Source organism: Miniopterus natalensis, chromosome 21 (genome assembly GCF_054644295.1).
Source record: "Miniopterus natalensis isolate mMinNat1 chromosome 21, mMinNat1.hap1, whole genome shotgun sequence".
In the NCBI taxonomy this organism is placed as follows: domain Eukaryota; kingdom Metazoa; phylum Chordata; class Mammalia; order Chiroptera; family Miniopteridae; genus Miniopterus; species Miniopterus natalensis.
Window position 1 is genome coordinate 9,058,822 of NC_142101.1, and position 19,571 is coordinate 9,078,392.

The 19,571-nt window shown below is 40.8% G+C and overlaps 1 protein-coding gene across 1 annotated transcript in view; it reads left to right on the forward strand.

Annotated features, from left to right (window-relative positions):
* The window catches only part of FMN2 (formin 2), a 223,260-nt gene that overhangs the window by 25,603 nt on the left and 178,086 nt on the right, over positions 1-19,571 (forward strand). The window contains exon 3 of the mRNA XM_087829045.1: positions 9,994-10,141. Within this exon, the coding sequence (XP_087685171.1) occupies positions 9,994-10,141 (148 nt within the window). The remainder of the gene's footprint in view (positions 1-9,993; positions 10,142-19,571) is intronic.

The window sequence follows — 19,571 nt, forward strand, 5'->3', positions numbered from 1 at the left end:
AACTAAAACCTAGGTGGCTCTGTTTTAATCTCAGTCCTTTCTTAGCGGGAAACTGGGTAAAACCTTCGGCCAAGGCAGCCTGGGAGACGCATTTCTGTCCTCTTGTGCTGGCACTCACGTCGCTCTCTCTGAACTTCCTTCGTGAATTATTTGCTGATCCTGGGCCCCATTCCAGCCGTGACCAGCCCGCCGGCCTGTGTCAGTTCCTTGAATTGGTGCCTTTACTTTTTAAAAAGTTGTCTTCAGTATTTACAAAAACATTATGGTTATTACATATCAGACACTGTCCTAAGCACTCTACAAATATTAATTCATTTAATCTTCGTAACAGCCCTGATGAGATGGGTTTATCCCCATTTTACGGAAGAATAAACTCGAGGCACTGGAAAGTTATGTTCATTCTCTCTCGCTTAAAGTTCAGTGATCAGCACAAACCCTTCAGCTCTGCGGGGGTGGGCGAAGGAGGTTTACGGTTGCACTGTGACATTCTTGTGCTTTAATAAAGCTATTAACCTGCATGTCCTTTTCCTCATGAACAGCTGTAAACCTGCTTTGCCCACTCCTCTGTTTTGGCAGTTCTGGTTCTCACAGTAACTCTTCATTGCACAGATCCAAGCACCTTTGGGTGCATAGCAGGGATTTCAGATCATTTTGGAGCTAGACAAGGAGGACCTAGGGGTGGGTGGTGTTTTCCTCGGCGTCAGCAGGACCCTGGGAGAGGGTGAGTAGACCCCGTGGTGAATGCGGACCAGTGAGGCCACGCGGGTCTATTTGGTGCCTCTCAGTCTAGGTGGTAAGAGTGGTGGAGTCAGAAAATTGGAACTTATATTTCTTGTTTCCAGATCCCATGATATTCACTAATGCAGACGGTTTGTGGCTCTGAGGGTCATCGTAAAACTAAATTGTTTCCTTCCTTAAACATTTCTCGTTCAGTTTTTTTCAAAAACAACAACACACAGCATTCCTCAGCAACAGTTACGGAAAACTGAAACTGGTCTTGGGTCCTTGTACTCAGCATCAGGGGAGCTTTTTAATTCCTTTAAAAATACTTCCCCAGAGTAGACCTTAGTGGATTCGATTTTTATAGCAACATCATTAACAACAAAAATCCCGACTAGCAGCCAACATTTAGTCAGCGCTCACTAAAGGCCAAGCACTGTGCTAATACGTATTTAACTTATCACTTCTATGGATTAATTTAAATAACTTATTTATTTAATCCCACTTCTATTTTCTGATGTGAAAACTGAGCCTAGGGGAGGGTACCTTGCCCCATGAGATAGATTTGTAAGCGGCAGAGTCGGAGTCAAACCCGACTCTGGGCCCTTTTTTTCACTTTCCACAGCTCACCTGGTGTTAAATGCTGTTGATTCAAAACAGCCCATCAATCTGTCGCCAAGTCCTGCTGATTCAAAGGTGTATCTGGCAGCCTGGCCCTGTTTCCTTTCCCAGTGGATCTCGGATGTGAGCCGATTTCATCTTGCGTCTGGCTAAGGCGGTGGCCTCAGCAGCCTCCTGGTTCCCCTCCCGGCCTCCCCACTGCCTTCTCCACAAAGGGGTGATCGCATTTCCCCTGCTGGACAGCTTTACCCCCAGGGTAGCTCCAAAGCTTTTATTCACGGCCCACAGGGCCCTCCGTTAGCTGCCTCCAGGCTGAGTCTGTCGTTTCATCTAATGTTCATCTCTTCCGTTTATTTTGCCACCAGGGTAACTTTCTAAAATTCTGACTAACTCTTGGGCTCAGATTCCAGAGGGTGATTGATTTGGTCTGAGGTGGGACTCTGGATAGAGGGGTTTTGATCAGCCAGGTTCGGGAAAGCCTTGCTCTAGAGAATGTTCTGGGAATATCAGTCTGTGGCTTCCATGAGGCAGCTGCCCTTGGCCTTTTTCTTTGGCTCCGAGGAGGTCCTGTCTTTGAGTCCTCAAGAGTTTTAGCTCAACTTCTGTGCTAGAGCTAAGCTTAATGATGGAACCTTTTCCCCGGGCTGCTCATTAAGCCTTTGGTTCACTTGTTGTGTATAATTGAGAAACTGCTAGCAGGGGGTGAGAGGGAGAGAGAGGGATTGATTGATTGATTGATTGATTGATTGATTTGGTCCAGGGAGTTAACAGAATCTTTAGTGGAACTAATACCACCTTTAATTTCTTACAGGAACTTTCTCTGGTTAACGCTTTCATTGTTCCTGTTTGCAAAAACTTGAGAAATATAAAACGCAGATACCCACACCTGGCAATGTAACTGAACAGAACTCTATCTGAAATAAATATTAAATTTAATCTCGTATGATATTTGCTGTAACACCAGGCAAGACTCCCCAGGGATTTCTCTTCGTTTGCATCTTCCTTTGTCTTTTAAAATGTGCTTTTTGTAGTACAAGGGGTTGTGGGACATTGAAGTTATAGAATAATAAGACAGTAAAATCAAAGTTTCAAATAACCCTATAGAAAGAATTTAAAACCTTTCCAATAATCTTGTCTATCGGGTGTGCATTCTAGATTAAGAGGTTATTGTGGAATGCCTATATGGAGAGAGAGAAAATTATTTTCATGGATTCATTTTTACAGATATTTTAATCTCTTGTCATCTATGCCAATTATTTCTTTTTTTTAAAAAAATATCTTTATTGATTTCAGAGAGAGGAAAGCAGAGGGAGAGAGAGATAGAAACATCAGTAGTGAGAGAGTCATTGATCGGCTGCCTCCTGCACGCCCCCTGCTGGGGATCGAGCCCGCAACCTGCACATGTGCCCTGACCGGGGATCGAACCTCGATCTCCTGGTTCATAGGTTGATGTTCAGCCGCTGAGCCACGCCAGCCGGGCTATTCCATGTCTCTATTCCGTTGATTCCAAGCATTTCTACAGCAATTTACTCCATTGCAGTGCTGATTTTTATTCCCACATTTCTGCCGCAGAGAATATTAGGTTGACATTTCCTCTTCGCATGTCTCTGAGCTCAGCATATATGCAAATACAGCAACCGAGGTGCTGAATTTCAGTCAAAAATAGAACTCCTCAGGCTCTTTTTATAATTCCTTCTCATTCATACCCAGGGATCCAACTATGAAATGTGTCGCTCTGCCCTCTGCTGGTTGCTTCAAGTTAGGGAAAGGGAATTCTCAGAACGGTATTAATTTCCAAGTTTACAGAGTGGCCGGAAGACATTTTAAAATTTCAGCAATGCAAAATTCACTGTAATATGTTTTTTATTTTTATTTATTTCTTTATTTTTATTGCATTTATTGGGGTGACATTGGCCAACAAAATCCTATAGGTCTCAGGTGTACAATTCTATAATGCATCATCAGCACACTGCCCTGTGTGTCCACCGTCCCAGGTCAAGTCTCCCTCCATCACCATGTGTCCCCTCTTTGCCGTCTTTCCCGTCCCCCTGCCCCCCTTTCCCTCTGGCAGTCACCACCCTGTTTTCTCTGAGATGGTTTGTTTTGCTTAATCCCTTCGCCTTTTTCACCCAGCCCCTCAACTCCCTCCCCTCTAACAGCTGTCAGTCTTTTCTCTGTATCTGTGAGTCTGTTTCTATTTTGTTTGTTGGTTTATTTTGTTCATTAGATTCCACATATAAGCAAAATCACTTGGTATTTGCTACAGTCGCATAAGAGAAAATAATGAAAAGTTTTAAATGCTGACGTAAACAAGTTAAAGGATTTCGTTGTACATTTCTGACTCAGCACTTAGTTAAAACTTGATAACTCCCTTGAGTGGAGTTTTAGGTTAAAAGGACATACCTTCCTTTTAAAACAGAACTTTCATTAAGTTGAATTTGCTAAATAATTGTCTCCTATAGCTAAAAAAAGATCTTATTGAAATATTCTTTATTTTTAAGTAAGAATTTGCACAAAATTTTGTGAAGGAGTTTATATCAAGATATAAAGATCATGAGCTTATAAATATAATGGGGTCAGTTCAAATTTACAATTACAATTTACACTTCACTCTCCTGTCAACTAATCCACCAGATGTAGTCACGTAGTGTTGATGGAAAACATCTCTCTGTACCCAGGGGTAAAATGACTATTAATTAAACAAGCCCTCAGTTTAGCCCATGTTCTCTCCCATGAACAGGAAGCAGTGTCTGTAAGCACGGGGCAAGTTTTCACAAAATAAGACCCAGCAAAGCACAATTCGGGCCCATCCTTCTCATAACCTTATTCAGTCATGGCTTTCATTAAGGTCAACTTGACATTTTAGTAATAATTTGAGGCTAAAATCCAGCTAAAGAGCACTGAGCTAGGCGATGAGAATTGATTTTGTTTCCAAACTCTGTTGCTAAGTGTGCAGCCTCACTGGTACACAGAAGTCCAATTCAGCGACCCCTAATGACTCTTTAATGAGAATAGGGAACCGCTTTTTGAGTCCTTACTTTGCTAAGGATTTTCAATGTTATTTGATTTTTATAACACCCCTGGGAAGTATTATGATGTCTCTTTCAGAGAGAGGGAGATGGACATAGTAATTAACAGAGAAATGATTCCCATCTACTGTTGGACTCTGAAATGCCTGCTTTTAACCGGTGTGCGATTATGTAGAAGCCTTTGAGCCTGTTCTAGAATAGTCATTACAGGCTGTGCATACAAATGTGTTAGCATTTCCCAAGTACAGGCAAAGGCAAAGGCAAAGGCAGAAATTCTAACAAGAGCCTTTCCTTTGTCAAGAGCTCCTGAAAATAAGTACTATGTAGTAGAGATAAGATTGAGCTAGTAAACTATCTCCCAATGGGACTATTCATGGGTAGTATGGATAAACTTGTTGGTTCCTAAGTCCCAATTGTTACTTTGGTTAAAGTATGTGGTCTTAAGAAATGGCTTGTTCGAAGTCGCTATTTTATTTAGTCGTATTTGCGTCCTGTAGGTCAGAGCCCTGCTGTGAAGGTTCGCCTTGATTTTCATGATGTTGCTAATGGCTATGGCCATAATGACAGTGAGTTCTGCTAGTTATTGAGTCAGTGTCCCTTCTGAGCACCATCTAGGCGCTCCAGTCTGTAAGTAGCAGAGCTCATTACGGATCTTTCCCTCCCTTCCAGCTTGCGTCTGTGCTAATGGCAGTTGGTGACCAAGTACCCTCAAAGGCAAAGGCAAAATTTCTAACAGGAGTCTCCTTTGTCAATAGCTCCTGAAAATAAGTAATAAGGCCGAGCCTTCATTTTAGCTTCTCTTTCTGTGAGGGGAGACTCAATAGGCAGCTGTAATATATGTGCTAATTCTGCTTGGTAAGTGTTCATCTGGAGCAGATTACCACAGTCCCTTGAGCTCCCAACACCTTCGAGAAAATGTAAGCTCTGGTCTGGACTCCGAGGGAGGCGAGGCCTGCAAGGTCGCGAATGGAGTCCCCTGCACTCCCCTGGGAAGGTTTCACTGCAGGCATTTAGGTATCTCCCTGTCGGCTGGGGTTAGTTGGTGTCTAATTTTAAGAGTGGATTGCTAATGAGTGTGATTTTTATTCCCACATTTCTGCCGCAAAGAATATTAGGTTGCCATTTCCTCTTCGCATGTGGTGGGCAGAGGGAGACTAGTGGGCTTCTGAGTAAGTGACCCTGATCCAGGCTCCCCTGCTCTCAGTGCTCTTTCTTTATTTCTCCCCTTATCACCATGGGCTCTGACATTCACAACTTACTCCCTTCATCTAAGTCAGTCCTGATTCTCTCTCCTTGCCAGGCCCAGTCTGAACCTATGTTCCTTTCTCTGGGCCCTTTTGATACTATGAACTCATTTTTAAAATGAAAAAAAAAAAGTATTGATCTGAGAGAGAGAGAGAGAGAGAGAAAGGGAAACATCGATTTGTTGTTCCACTTATTTATTCATTCATTAGTTGCTTCTTATATGAGAAGATGTTTTCTTGAGTAATTCTTAATTCTTCCCCTCACATATTTTGATGAACAATTTGCAGTTTGTTAGTCCATAAAGGGACTCCTTAGCTGCATTATGGAAAAAGCTGACCATCTGGATACTAGCGTATCCAACCTAATCAGATGCCCTTTTTTAACAGTGGCTAAGACTTTGGATTTTTATGAATTTATATCACTGAAAAGAGGCCAATAAAGAAGGAAACATTTAGCTGTGCTTGAAACGGATCAAACCCCAAATTCCAAACCAGTCACTGGTTATGAAATTTTGTTTTAAGATATTTAAAATTTATTGACTATTCATTGAAGACACAGTCTCTGCAGGGGAGTTTCTTTTGTAATTCATCCATGTTTCATGGGCTGCATTTCCACAAGAAGTGCCAGGGAGGTGCTGAGTCAGGAGACTGGTTCCAGTAATGTGTGGGAGGCAGTCACAGGAGGTCTAGTCTCTGAAATAGAGACTGGGAAGTGGCTTCAAGGCAGGGAATTTTTAAAAACCCTTTCAGCAGCAGCAGGCTAGACCTGGCAGCCTGGAAATATCCTGGTTGGCTCTGGGATGGTAAGATAACTCACCCGCTTTGGTATGGGAAGGCCTCACGCAAACTAGAAAAGGTGTGTCAGGACCTGTCTTCAGAAAAGATAAAGCAAAAGGTTTTGACCAAGAAGGTGGAATTTGAACACCTGCAGGTTATTAGGAATCACGGAGCATGTGATATGCGTTAGGTTTACAGATATAATTGTTAGTCAGCCGAGTAATAACACATAGGAAAGAGGAGAGGGAGAAAAATAAGATCTAGAAACAAACAAAATACTTATTTTGCTACTTGAGAAGGCTTTTGAAAGCGTTAGAAAGAGTGGCAGAATACTATACTTTTTCAATTTTAAGTTCATTGGCTCTTTTTTAAAGCATTTTGTTTTTCTGGTTGTATTGGAACGTAATTGACGTGCATCACTGTATCCACGCTTAAGGCGTAAGCATGATGGTTCCATGTACATATATTGTGAAACGATTGCCACGTAGGTTTAATTAACATTCATCACCTCAGAGATATACAATAAAAAGAAAATAAATTTGTCCTTGTGATGAGAATTCTTATATACACTCTTAATTGTGCTCTACAAAGTGAAAGCTCAGACACCTTTGTTCATGATAGAAGGTGGGAAAGTGTGGAAGTGATGGAATGAATTAAAAATGTATGGCTTGCTACTTACAAAAACTGTGTGATATGATCATAGCTACGAAAATATTCAAAGAAAGATGAAAAAATAATATACCAAATTGATGCTGTTGTGCATGGTACTGAGTAGTTACTGTTTTTCTTCTGTCCCATACCTTGTTCAATAGACTTGTGCTATTGTTTTTGTATTTAAACGATCAATGTAAACTAAAATATTGTGAGAACAATTCCATCTACTATCAGTATCTTTTATCTAGCCAGTTACCCTATAAAAAGTTTAAATCAGTTAAAATAAATACATGGATCTTACGTTATTTCCCTAATACTAATAATCTGCTTATTGCCACCTTATTCCAAAAAGTATTTACGATGCTTAGTAAGAAAAGTAAGATAGTTTAAGGTAGTAAAAATGAGCTGTCAGCAAAAAGAGGAACAAAAAGACAAAAGGAAACAAAACTGAAATGGAACATAAAACAAGGAATGCTGCTCCTGGCACCCTCAAACCTGTGGCTGGTGGGCCGTATACCAATTTCAGATTTTCTAACAGCCAAAACCAAAAGCAAATCTGATCAACACAATGGTCCATAAGATTTTAAAGACCACAGACAAACTCAAAATACCACCCGACTGTTTCATTCTTCAGATGAAGCTGTAAAGTCCTAAAATCAGAAATAAATTAACCTTCAGCGCCCTCCTCCCTAAAATACTGTGTAATGGGGTGGGCATTTTCAGGGGTCTCCCTCCAGGGGACCTAGTAGTCCTTGGAGGTCACACCCAAGCCCAGTGCAGCGGAAGCCCTGCTGCAGGCCGGCGTGTGGCCAGGGGTCGGTAGAGCGCCCTCTGCTGGTGGCGACAGGTTTTATCTGCTCACTCCAGGAGCAGATGATAGAGCATGTGTGTGTGTAAAGAAATGAATGAACCGCATGCTTTTAGGCCTGTTTTTAAAAGACACTTTTCTCCTCAGACGAATTTTTGAAATCTGATGGGAGATTGTAACTCCTGGACTGTCTGGAATACAGATACTATATTTTACTTTCAAATCCGGAGTCACTGGCCTGAGAGCTGGGGCAGATCTGAGAGCTTACTGGGAAGAGGGAAAAACCAAAGCAAGATTTATTCCCATGTGCATGAACCTCCCATCTCCATTCACTGCTGAGTCACAGGATAGCAGTGAGAAGGGCGAGAGTTCTTCCAGAGAGCAATGGGGATTTTATTTCAATATACAGACCAATGGGCCGTAGGATGTTCTTGCCTATAGCACTCTCAGAACAGTGTTAACCTGAAATACTTTCAGGTGATAACCAGGCTCTCATATTGGTTATAAAAATCTCAATGAAGAGCTCTCAGAATGCCTAACTGGGAGCATTAGTGTTTTCTCGTGGGCCCTCTAAGATCAAGTATTTGCGTATTGTAGTTCTGAGCTACTGGGGGAATTATTATTTATAACCCACTTATAAAGATGAGGAAATATTTGCTGAAAGCAACTTTTTTTCCCCTTCTGTGGTCTGTTTATGCCTCTTTTAAGTTGTGATTGAAAATTCTCTTATGTGCCTTTAGTAGAAAGCCTGTCTTTGTTTTCTTTAATAGAAAGAAATGATCTACTTCAACCAAAGTCAAAACAGACCTTAAGGGTTTAAGGAAGTTGAACAGCACCACGGGAAACACATCCCTGTTTTAACCGAGACATAAAACTCTGATTTGATTTGTTAACAGACAGCCTTTATTGATCTTGACCCTTGTAATTCCTTAGTACTCACTGTGTGTCTATTACAATATCTCAAGGAAAATGGGGGGATGTAGGATATGGTAACTGGTAGCAAGGAGCTTAGCTCACATACATCGGTCAGGAAAATCACAGAGACATTCCTGAAATGTTAAACAGAAATGCAGCAGAGAAAAAGACATTCATGGGTTGTTGAGGAAGTGCCGCAGGGCAATCACTCATTGATCGAAAAACTTAGTGACAATCAGCAAAAATGCCAAGAAAACTCTGGTACTCTCCTGGCATCCTAAAATGAGAGTGTGCGTCCTAGGCTGGTTAAACATGTATTATTCTGAAATCCAAGGGAGCAGGTTCCTAAGGTGCCTGTCGGCCTCAAAACGGCCTCTTTGTGAGATTCCCACTTTGCTCCTTGGCACTGGGGGGTGTTCTGAGCCTTCTTCTGCCCAGATTCTGCGGGTCTGCAGCTGGGGAGAGCTTGCTGTGCCAGGAGATCCCTGTCCAGTTCTTTCGTTCTTGGCAGGTTCATTTCCTTCTCGTGGTTTCCCTCCCGAGCCTCTTTGCAGCCGGGACCTGAGATGAGTTGGTTTTCCGGACCTTTTGTGTTGACCACAAGGGAGCTGATATGGCCTGTGGTGCCCAAGGACAGCCTGTCCTGTGACGGTGCCTCAAGTGTTTAGACAGATTTTAAAGCGACATCATGAATTCAAATGGATTAAAGACACTGTCCAGGGAGTTCTCCGGTTAAATGTCTGATTCTCTGATGTTTTAATTCTCTGCAGGCCCACATGGCATCTCTGCATTCAAGGAAATGTAGATTTTACTATAAAAAATTGTGGCAAGCATGGTTAAGAAAATGAAATGACTGTGCAGGAATGTATGTTATGAATCCTCATTAATAGGGTAAAATGCTCTTTTAATGTTTTATATATGTGCATATATATATATACATATATATATATATATATATATATATATACACATACACACACACAGGGGTGGGCAACAGTAGGTTTACAGTTGTAATAGAGATAAATAACACAATAATTAATAAATAATAATACAAGAATAAACTCCTTTGCATACTAACAACTGTAACCCTACGTTTGCCCACCCCTGTATACACACATCCCGCATGTATATTTATGTTAAAAATGATGTTGTAATATATCAGTCAAGATGACTTCATTTTTGTGATTGAATAAATAGCTTAAATTTTTTTTGTTTTTAAATATAGCAAGATCAACTTTACACCTGGGCTGCCGTTAGCCAGCCCACACACTCCCTGGATTACACAGAAGGGCAGTTTCCCAGGCGAGTCCCATCTGTGTGGTCACCATCCCGCCCTTCTGATGAAGAACACAGGCCCAAGGACGCTGAGCCAGGTAGGCCCCGGGACCAGTGAACGTCCTGAAGGTGTGGGACACAGTGCTTGCTAGGTAGTGAGCTTGCATTTCTCTTCAAGGTATTTCTTAGATTATAATCTGCAGATAACAGGGAAAATCCCTGGGAGGCTTGTAAAATTGAAAAACCTTATGCTCCATCTTCAAGGCTGCTGTGTTGGAATTTGGGGGAACGGGACTGGAATTGTCCAGTTATTACTGTGTTTACTAAAGTTCGAGAAATATAGCATGTTCAGCTGTAGCCACCCCCTAAAGCTGAAGCTCCTTGTCTTGGGTGAGCTGTGGGAGCTCCAGAGGGAAATTTCTATTACCTTTCTCCCACTGCCGCTTTCCCTGGGCTTTTCTTAATACTTTTCTCTGCCTTCAGAGATAACAGGGAGAGGCAGGACAGAGATGCACGCTTTGCTGAATCTAAAATTTAAGTAATCTTCAAAAATTTTACAGCATTCAGAGGTAATACTTATTTTTCTTTAAAATATATATATATATATATATTTTTCCCTCATCTCCTGGCCCCTTTTGTGGTCTTAAAGTATTTTGTGTTAATTGGCTAGGAAGGGAGCATGAGATTATCATCAGCTTCATACAGAGCCCCAAACCAGTAGAGAAATGTGTATTTGCTAGATAGAATGAAGAATCGTATTTGTGTTAAAATGTTTTATTAAATTTGTTTTAGTTCTTCTTTTCACTTTGACATGATAAATTCCCAGTTTATTCCTGGTGGGCTGATTAGGAATATTGACTTCTGATCTATAAGAGAAGAGAAAATAGGTCATCATTGCTATTCAGAAATCTCTCTCACCAAATTTTCCTGAATGGTAGCGGGGGTGTGAGAGTTAAGAATTTTGAGTTTATTTTTCCCCCTCTGACTTCCATGGAGAAGGTTTCCTAATTACTGTGTTCAGTTTCTTCATCTGCAAAAAGGTGATAAAATAACATCTACTGCTTAGGGCTATTTTGAGAATTATGAGTTAACAAGGTATGTTAAAGTATAGAATTAGCATTCAGAATGCAGTGACTGGCTTGGTTTAAGAGTTTGCTGTTGATACGGTAATTATTATTTCATGTCTTATCTCCCTCACAAGTCCCTTTTAAACCAACAGTGCCCCACAGTGTTAACAATTTTATTCCTGGCTCCTGCCCAAAGATCTGCAAAGCGGCCTAGTGCTCATAAGCTCCTGTGTTGATTCCCATCTCCTTACGATACACTTACCTCTTTCTTTGTGCTGAGACACTGAATGGGGCCCCCCACCCTACCCTGCATTGTTCCCCTTTTAATGTCTGATGCTCTGAAACACGGCGTAGTGTTCACTTGGTGGATATAGTTCCTGAAATCAACAGCACATGAAACGCTGTTTCATGTAGAGCTCTGAGTGTGTCATACTCAGCACAGTTGATCAAGGTTCCAGATAGAGTTCCTCAATGCAGAGATCTTCAGAGATGAAGGGGTTCTAATACAACATCTGAAAGTAAAGGTAGCACATAAAAGCATATTTGGTTTTAAAAGGAAAAGCACAGAACTAAATGTATTGCTCCCACTAAATACACCGTTCTATCTGTTTATGTTAAGAATTCATTTCTGGTAGGAAGTAGCCAGGTGTTGACCTACAGTCGCACATCACATAACAATGTTTCGATCATTCATGGACTCGTGTACAACGTTGGAGCTGAAAAATTCCTGTCACTTGGTGATGATGTAGCCATCATAATGTTAGTGCAGCGCATTACTCACATGTTAGTGGTGCTGCTGGTGGAAACAAACCTATTGCACTGCGTATCGTATAAAAGTACAGCACATACAATTATGTACAATACCTAATACTTGATAATAATAAATGACTATATGGAATAACGGTGGCGAGAATAGGCCAAAGCAAGCAGGCAAAAAAGAAATAAAAGGCATCCAAATTGGGGAAAAGTCAAAGTCATTATTTGAAAATGAGAGAATTTTACATATAGATAACCATAAAGACTCCACCAAAAGACTTTTAGAAACAACAAGCACAGTTAAAGTTGCAGGATACAAAACCAATATACGAAAGTCTGTTGCGTTCCTACATACTAACAATGAAATGTCAAGGAAAGAAATTGTGAAAATGATCCCATTTATTTTAACAATTGCAACAAAAAGAATAAAATACCTAGGATTTAGTTCAGTAAAGGAGTGGGAGTACGTGTAAGCTGGAAACTACAAGACATTGTTGAAAGAAATTGAACAGGACACGAATGGAAAGATAGTCCATGTTCATGGATTGGATGAATCAGCAATTGAAGTGGCCATATGACCATGTTACCAATTGTCCCCTTCACAGATACAGAGCAAAAATTCCTCAGATTTCTGTGGAACCACAAAAGACCCCAATGGCCAAAGCAATTTGGAGAAAAAAAATTTTTGTTCCTGGTCTTAGCAGAAAAGCTTCCAGTTTTTGACCATTGAGTGTGATATTAGTTGAGGGCCTTTATTATGTTGAGGTACTTGACTTCTCTACCCCTTTTAGTGAGTGTTTTAATCATAAATGGATTTTGAATCTTGTCAAATGCTTTTTCTGCATCTATTGATGTGATCGTATGATTTTTATCTTTTATTTTGTTAATGTGGTTTATCACGTTGATTGATTTGCATATCTTGACCCACCCTTGCATCCCTGGAATGATCCCCACTTGATCATGATGCATCATCCTCTTACTGTATTTGCTTTAGTAGTGTTTGGTTTAGGATTTCTGTCTCTATGTTCATCAGATATATTGGCCTGTAATTTTCTTTTTTTGTATTGTCCTTGCCGGTTTTGGTATCAGGTAATGCTGGCCTCATAAAAAGAATTGGGAACTACTTCCTCCTCTTTTGTCTTGGAAGACGTGGAGAATGATTGGTGTCGAATCTCTTTGGATGTCTGGTAGGATTCACCATTGAAGCCATCTGGTCCTTTTTGTTTTTTGGGAGGTTTTTGATTATTTCTTCAGTTCCCTTATTAATAATGGGTCTATTTAGGTTTTCCAGTTCTTCATGGTTCAGTCTAGGAGGACTGTATATTTCTAGATCGTTGAACTTGGTGGCGTGTGGCCTTTCATGGTGCGCTTGTACAGTCCTTTGCATTTCTGTGGCGTTTGTTGTAACCTCTCTTTCAATTCTGATTTTATTTGAGTCTTTTCTCTTTTACCCTTAGTGAGTCTCTATGCCCACCTTCAGGTGTCCTTATGGTAGATCTTCTAGGCGTGTCTGTGTGTCAAGCAAGGGATTCTTGGTTGAGTTGTAGTTGTCTGACTTGTAAATTTAAGAGGAACAGTGGCGTCTTCTGAGTGTGCCACGTTGCTGATGCCACTTGACATTACTTCTGTAATCTTTCTACTTAGAGAGGAACTGTTTGCTGTGAAACACTCTGCTGTGTTCCACCGGCGGCAGCCTCAGGCATCTCGTGTTTACCATGTCTGTCGATGGCATCATTTTCTCCTGTGCCTGATTTAATCTTGTGTTTTGTACAGTGCAGTGCTTTACAGGCTGTAGCCTGTGAGCAGCAGGCTCTAGCATGCAGTCTAGGCGTGCAGTAAGCTGTGCCACCTAGGTTTGTGCCAGGGCACTCAGTGATGGCACAGCGAGCTCACCTAGCCACACGTTTCTCAGAAGTGACTTGTGACCAGGAGAACCGATCCGTTTCATTGAGAGTTCTTTTAATGGTCATTCATCCCTTAATTTCTCCATCATTGGTTAGGGTGATATTTTCATATTCTCTGTCATGGAGTGTCTATCTTTCTCAGCCTTTCTAATTGAAACATTTATATTGTCCTAAAATCGTAGTGCACTTTAAAAAGTTATGAAACTTATTAAAAGTTCATTAGTGATCATCTGAATTTTAGTTTGGTAAATGACGATAGCTGGAATTAATACGAGGAAGTTTGTAATCTGACTTTTTATCATTATTTGATGTAGTTTGAAAAATGCCAGAGCAAGTAATTTTTAATATAATAACTTGTCTCCTTTTAAAATATGCATTCTTGAAGAGGGTGATGGAGGTAAGTAATTTAATGCAGCGACTTGTTTTACTCCAACCGACCTGCTACAAACAGCAACAGCCATGGAGCATTCTTTTGTCCAGCCCTCCTAGTGGCACTTTCTACGCATTTCCCGCTGTGACTCCTGGGGCATTCTCATTCTGGGGACCACACCACACTCCCTCTCATGCTCAAGCAGCCAGTTGTAAGAGTGAGAATGATCATAATAGAATGAAAACCGTGTGTAGAGTCTGCTGGGTTTTTAAAAAAAATAACAATTGCAAACTTTGATCACATTTATTAACAGTAATAAACTACTTGCAGTGCACTTACAACTGATTGCTACACATTCTTGGGTAGTGACATTATGGCTAAAACTACTATTTGCGACATGTAGCCCCTTTCAATTTTAATTTAAAGTAAAAGAGTTCAATGACTTTTTTCCCCCAAAGAGGAAAGACTTGCTGTTCTATTTCAGAAAATTGAGAATTTGTCTGTTTGGCTTTTTTTGGCCTCTGGCTCGTCTTACTGTTGTTTACTATTTCCCGTGTCCAGCTAATTCACATCCACGGTGCCACCTCTTCTGCTTTTCTCTTGGATCTCACTTTAATTTTTCCATGCTTTTTTCTGTGAAAGAGGTTGTTTTTTGTTTGCCTTCACATATATTGACCAAGATACTGACCCTCCTGTATATGAATTTGGAGTGCAGAGGCCAAGGCGGAGCCCCGTGCTCCTCCCCCCAGTGAGGGGCAGGGGGGTGCAGATTCCTGGGCACCTTTTCCTCCCACCCTGACTCCCTACATGTTGGCATTGTCTCCATAGCCTCAGGTGTTAAAATCGACCTTTTGTAGTATGTAGACTGCCTCCTGGAAGGTGAAGGCTACCTGGTCAGGAAATTAGGACACAACATGCTCCAAAAGTTGGTGGCAGAAACATTGATAAGAAGAAACCCTTTTTATTTCTTTTGTTGTTTCTTAATCTTTTCTGTTTTCATTTTTTTTTTTTTTTAATTTATACAATGTAACCCTTCCCCTGCCATGATTACCTTCTTTTTCTGGAGTCTCGTGGCATTTTATTAATATCTCTATCATTTGGATTTGTATGTATTGTAATGTATCTGTTGATACATAACTGTCATCTTAGTAGACTCCCAGCATTTCAAGACCTTTGGACACATAGTGTATACTTAAACATTGGGGTGACTAAATGAAGATCTCTTTTGAAAAAGATCTAAGTAAATAAAATATCTACTCAGCATGTAGAATACAAGCATTTTAGGGAGAGTTTTGTGTGTGTGTTGAAACATCTTGTGGAACATTTTAGAGGCTCAATACCAAGTTTCAAAGGTTATCCAGTAGATTTACACAAAATCAAAGAGATAATTGCCTTTAGTTTTCAAATCCATGGAGAACAGGAGTAGGATGTCTAGATAGAAACAGGGCCTTGGTCATTCTTGGTGCGTCTTTGGGAAATCATGCCCCTTCCCTGTCTTTGAAAATATGAATGGCCAAGAGAGTAAACACAGGAATGATTTTTAGAAAGGCAATTTGAGCACAGAAAACCCTGGAGTAAAATATATGGAAGGAGAGCTAGTAGAAACAGGGCAGGATCTTTCTGTGCAGAAATTCTAAAAAATGTGTGTATATGCTGGGGCAAAGAGCTGTGACCCAACTTTGCTCCAAAAAGAAAAGATTTGGGCAGCTCATAAATATCTAAGGTGTGGACAGGATTACCAAGGAAACTGGACCAAACGGAAAGGCATTTCGGATGGAGCAATAAAAAGAAGCTGAGGTGAGCTAGCATACTGAAATGTATTTCAGGGGGACCGACGGTTTTCAAAGGTAGTTGCAGATTTAACCCTCAGATTTAAAGAAGAAAGTGAAAAGGGGCCAATTAATTCTGTATTATCTCCTGTGTCCATGAAATTAGAAGCAAGTCTCTCAGAGCAGTGCTTTTCTGGCCTCTAATGTTCAAAAGAAGTGTTTCTAATGGTTCCTAAGAAGAGAGTCTGTGCGATGTAGTGCAGATGCGGGCTCAGCAGCTCATTCCCAGGTTCAGTCCAGCCACTTGAACACACATTCAGCCGAGATGCTGCAGGAATTCCCTAAGGGCCAAGGCAGAGTTGGATGGCATTCTGCCTCTCAGCGTCTCGCTTGGCCAAGGGGTAAAATGTGCCAAAAGACACAGACTGTATCTGCTAGAGATAATTTTCCATTTTCTTTCCCTCCCCCCTTTTCTAAAATCTGCCTGCACTACCCCTTACCTACGGAAGCTAAAGCCTGTGTGTAGAACCTTTTGTTGGCAGTGAGGGGCAAATCCATACTATTAAATAATCCAATAAGCACACATAGGGTTGGACTCTTTTAGGGAAATTACGTGTTTAACCCTATCTTCATTTGTGGAAGGACGTGGTATACCAGAAATAAAAAGGTCTACCTTTTATTAGGCAGCTTAAGCATAAGTCATGCTGCTTAAATACATTTGAACAAGTTACCTTTCAATTACATTGACTAGGTTTAAATCAAATTGATGTATACCATTGGAGAAACTTTAACTTAGTAATATTATATGTAAGTGCATTTTAACTTAGAATGTAAAAGTGTTAGAAACTGCTTAATTCATTTTTAGAAGGAATATTTTGTGTATTTTAAAGGAGTTATTTGACTTATTTCTCAGTGAAAGCAGAGAGATACACCTTACTAATTTTTTTTTTTTTTTATCTGTCTTCTCTCTGCAAATGTAAAGCTCACCCAGGTTTGCTTTGTTTTATGTGCCATAAACTTACTTTGTGATGATAGAGAGGTCATTTCTGAGACGTACTTGAAATTGGAGGGAAATCAGAAGTTTAGATTATTCTCAGAATTTTGCGAAGTGACTTTAACAAAATGGAACATTTTCTCCTACTCTGCTCCACAGTGATGTTTTCTAAAGAACAGTCTAGTTTCTTAATTCTTAAGAAGAGTTAGCAAAGTTGGCAGTTTCAAATGTACCCTTGAGGGAGCCCTCACTGGGTTACTCTTTAAAAACAGCCACCCTAGTGGATGAATATTAATGAGGACTGGCTGTCAGTTCCAGAACTGAGTAGAAGGTACCCCCGGATCCTGGAAGAGCAGAGTGTTGGTAGCAAGCGCCACAGGGTTTGTGTGAGGGGCGATCATTCTGAGGATATTAGAACTAAGCACATTGCTCAAATACACCTGCCCCATGGCTTTAGACTTGAGCCAGCTCAGAAGCTGGAGATTCTTCCAAACACTAAAAATAGATATACCATATGATCCAGCAATTCTATTTCTGAGTATTTATCCAAAGAAAATGGGACAACCCATTTGAAAAGATACATGCACCCCTGTGTTCACTGCAGCATTGTTTACCAATAGCCAAGATATGGAAGCAACTTAGATGTTCGTCACAGACAAATGAATAAAGAAGATGTGGTGTATACACACAATGGAATATTATGCAGCCACGAAAAAGAACGAAATCTTGCTATTTGCAACGACATGGATGGACCTGGAGGGTATTGTGTTAAATGAAACAAGTCAGGCAGAGAAAGACAAGTACTGCATGGTTTCACTCATATGTGGAATCTGAGCACAAAGTAAACAAAACAAAATCCGACTCATCGAAACAGAGACCAAAGGGATGGTTACCAGAAGGGAGGGGGTGAGGGGATAGTTGAAAAGGGGAAGGGGGACTTCGTCAATAATATTGTGATAAGTTTACATGGTGACAGATGGTAACTAGAATTAGTGGAGTGATCACATTGTAAGGTATAAAAACAGCCAGTCACTATATTGTACACCTGAAACTATTAAGATTCTGTACCAACCACTCTTAAATAAAAAAAAACAAATAAATAATTGAAAATACCAAAATATCTAGAGAGAAAAAGAGAAGGGAAAACTGAAGCCAGTTTACTTTTCATTGGCCCCACATGCTGTGTGCTTTCCACTCACAGCACGTTCGCCATTTCTCAGGCCTCTCTTGGCCCTTTCTGTTTCTTACCCCTCCCCTTTCTCTCTCTCTCTCTCTCTTACTTTTATTCTCTACCAATTTTCTTGTCCCTACCTTTCATTTTTCTCTCTTCTTCTAAGTGTTCTTTTTCACTTCCCTTCATTTTTAGTGCAGTTAGTCTGTACGTCTCCTTCATCTTAAGGCCTTGACCCTCCCCAGGTTCTACAGATCAGCTCATGATTTTGAAGAGAGTGTTTTGAGAGGCTTCTCTTAGATGCTGTAACACACCGATTCAAGGAATAGAAAGTCTAGTGAAAGGGCTGGGGATGGGAGAATTAATTCAACTCAGGCCGCTGTTGAGTTTTAGGAGACCGAGAGTCCGGGTGGAGGTGTTCAGAGTGTTGACCGACCCGTCTTCACAGTCCACTCTCCTGGTAAACCGAACACCTTCTGACCACCGTCAGAGCCCAGAAGTCCGGGACTGTAGGAAAAAGCTGGGAAATGTATGCATTTCTGATGGAAAGAACTGTTAGTGTCCCGCCAGCGGGTCCTTTGGGTCCTTCTTGTTAGGAGCTAAATAGAAACAAGAAAAGAAAATTCTCTTCATCTATCCAAAGCCCCAGGATCTTATCTTGGGCCTGTTGTATCTGAGGGGCTTGGGGGTGACTAAAAGCAGGAAACAAAGGTGTTCCAGAGTTTGGATTTGCTTTAATGGGAACTGTTATCTAGTTTTGATGTTAAGGATATTTATTCAAAATCGGCTAGCTCTAGTGTTGAGTTTAGAGTACAGATATGTGAGTATAAGAGAATTGCTTTTTGATTAACTCAGTGAAATACAGTATTTGTCTGGGGAAATGGCTGTATTTTAAGGGCACTTGGTAATACTCTATTATCACAGTGACATCTGTTGCTGACTAATTCATGCTATTCTCAATGATTTTTGTTTTGAAAATTACCTTCTTAGCTGAGCTGCAGGAAGTAGCTAGTGGCAAAGTGGCATCTGTGTTGCCAGTTATAAAATCCTCCTCCTCCCGCCCTACTCAAGACACTCACTCCTCATGGTGGTACCACGTCCATGGTCTGGTCATTCTTTGGATCACTTCTTTTATTCCATCCGACAAATTACTTGTATTTTAAACACCTGCTGTGCGCCAGGCACTATTCTAGAAGCTGGGGATACAAGGAGGAAGAAGGTGCCCCCTCGCTTAACGAGAAAATCCTGGACTTGCTTATCTCTTAGGTTTTTCGGCGTGAAGTGTTTTTATAGACTCCCAAGTGACAGACTAAAGGGTCAAAGCCCCTTATTACTCAGTGCCTCTTGGTGACAGTATTCATTATCCCTCATTGAGATCAGAGGGTAATTTGTCAACGGTTAGACAAGGCACTTGAGATCCCATCGTTCAAGGTTGGTGAGTTGGGTTCGCTCACTGCGCGGACTACGGCTAAGTGAATCATATAAAAAGTGAATGTC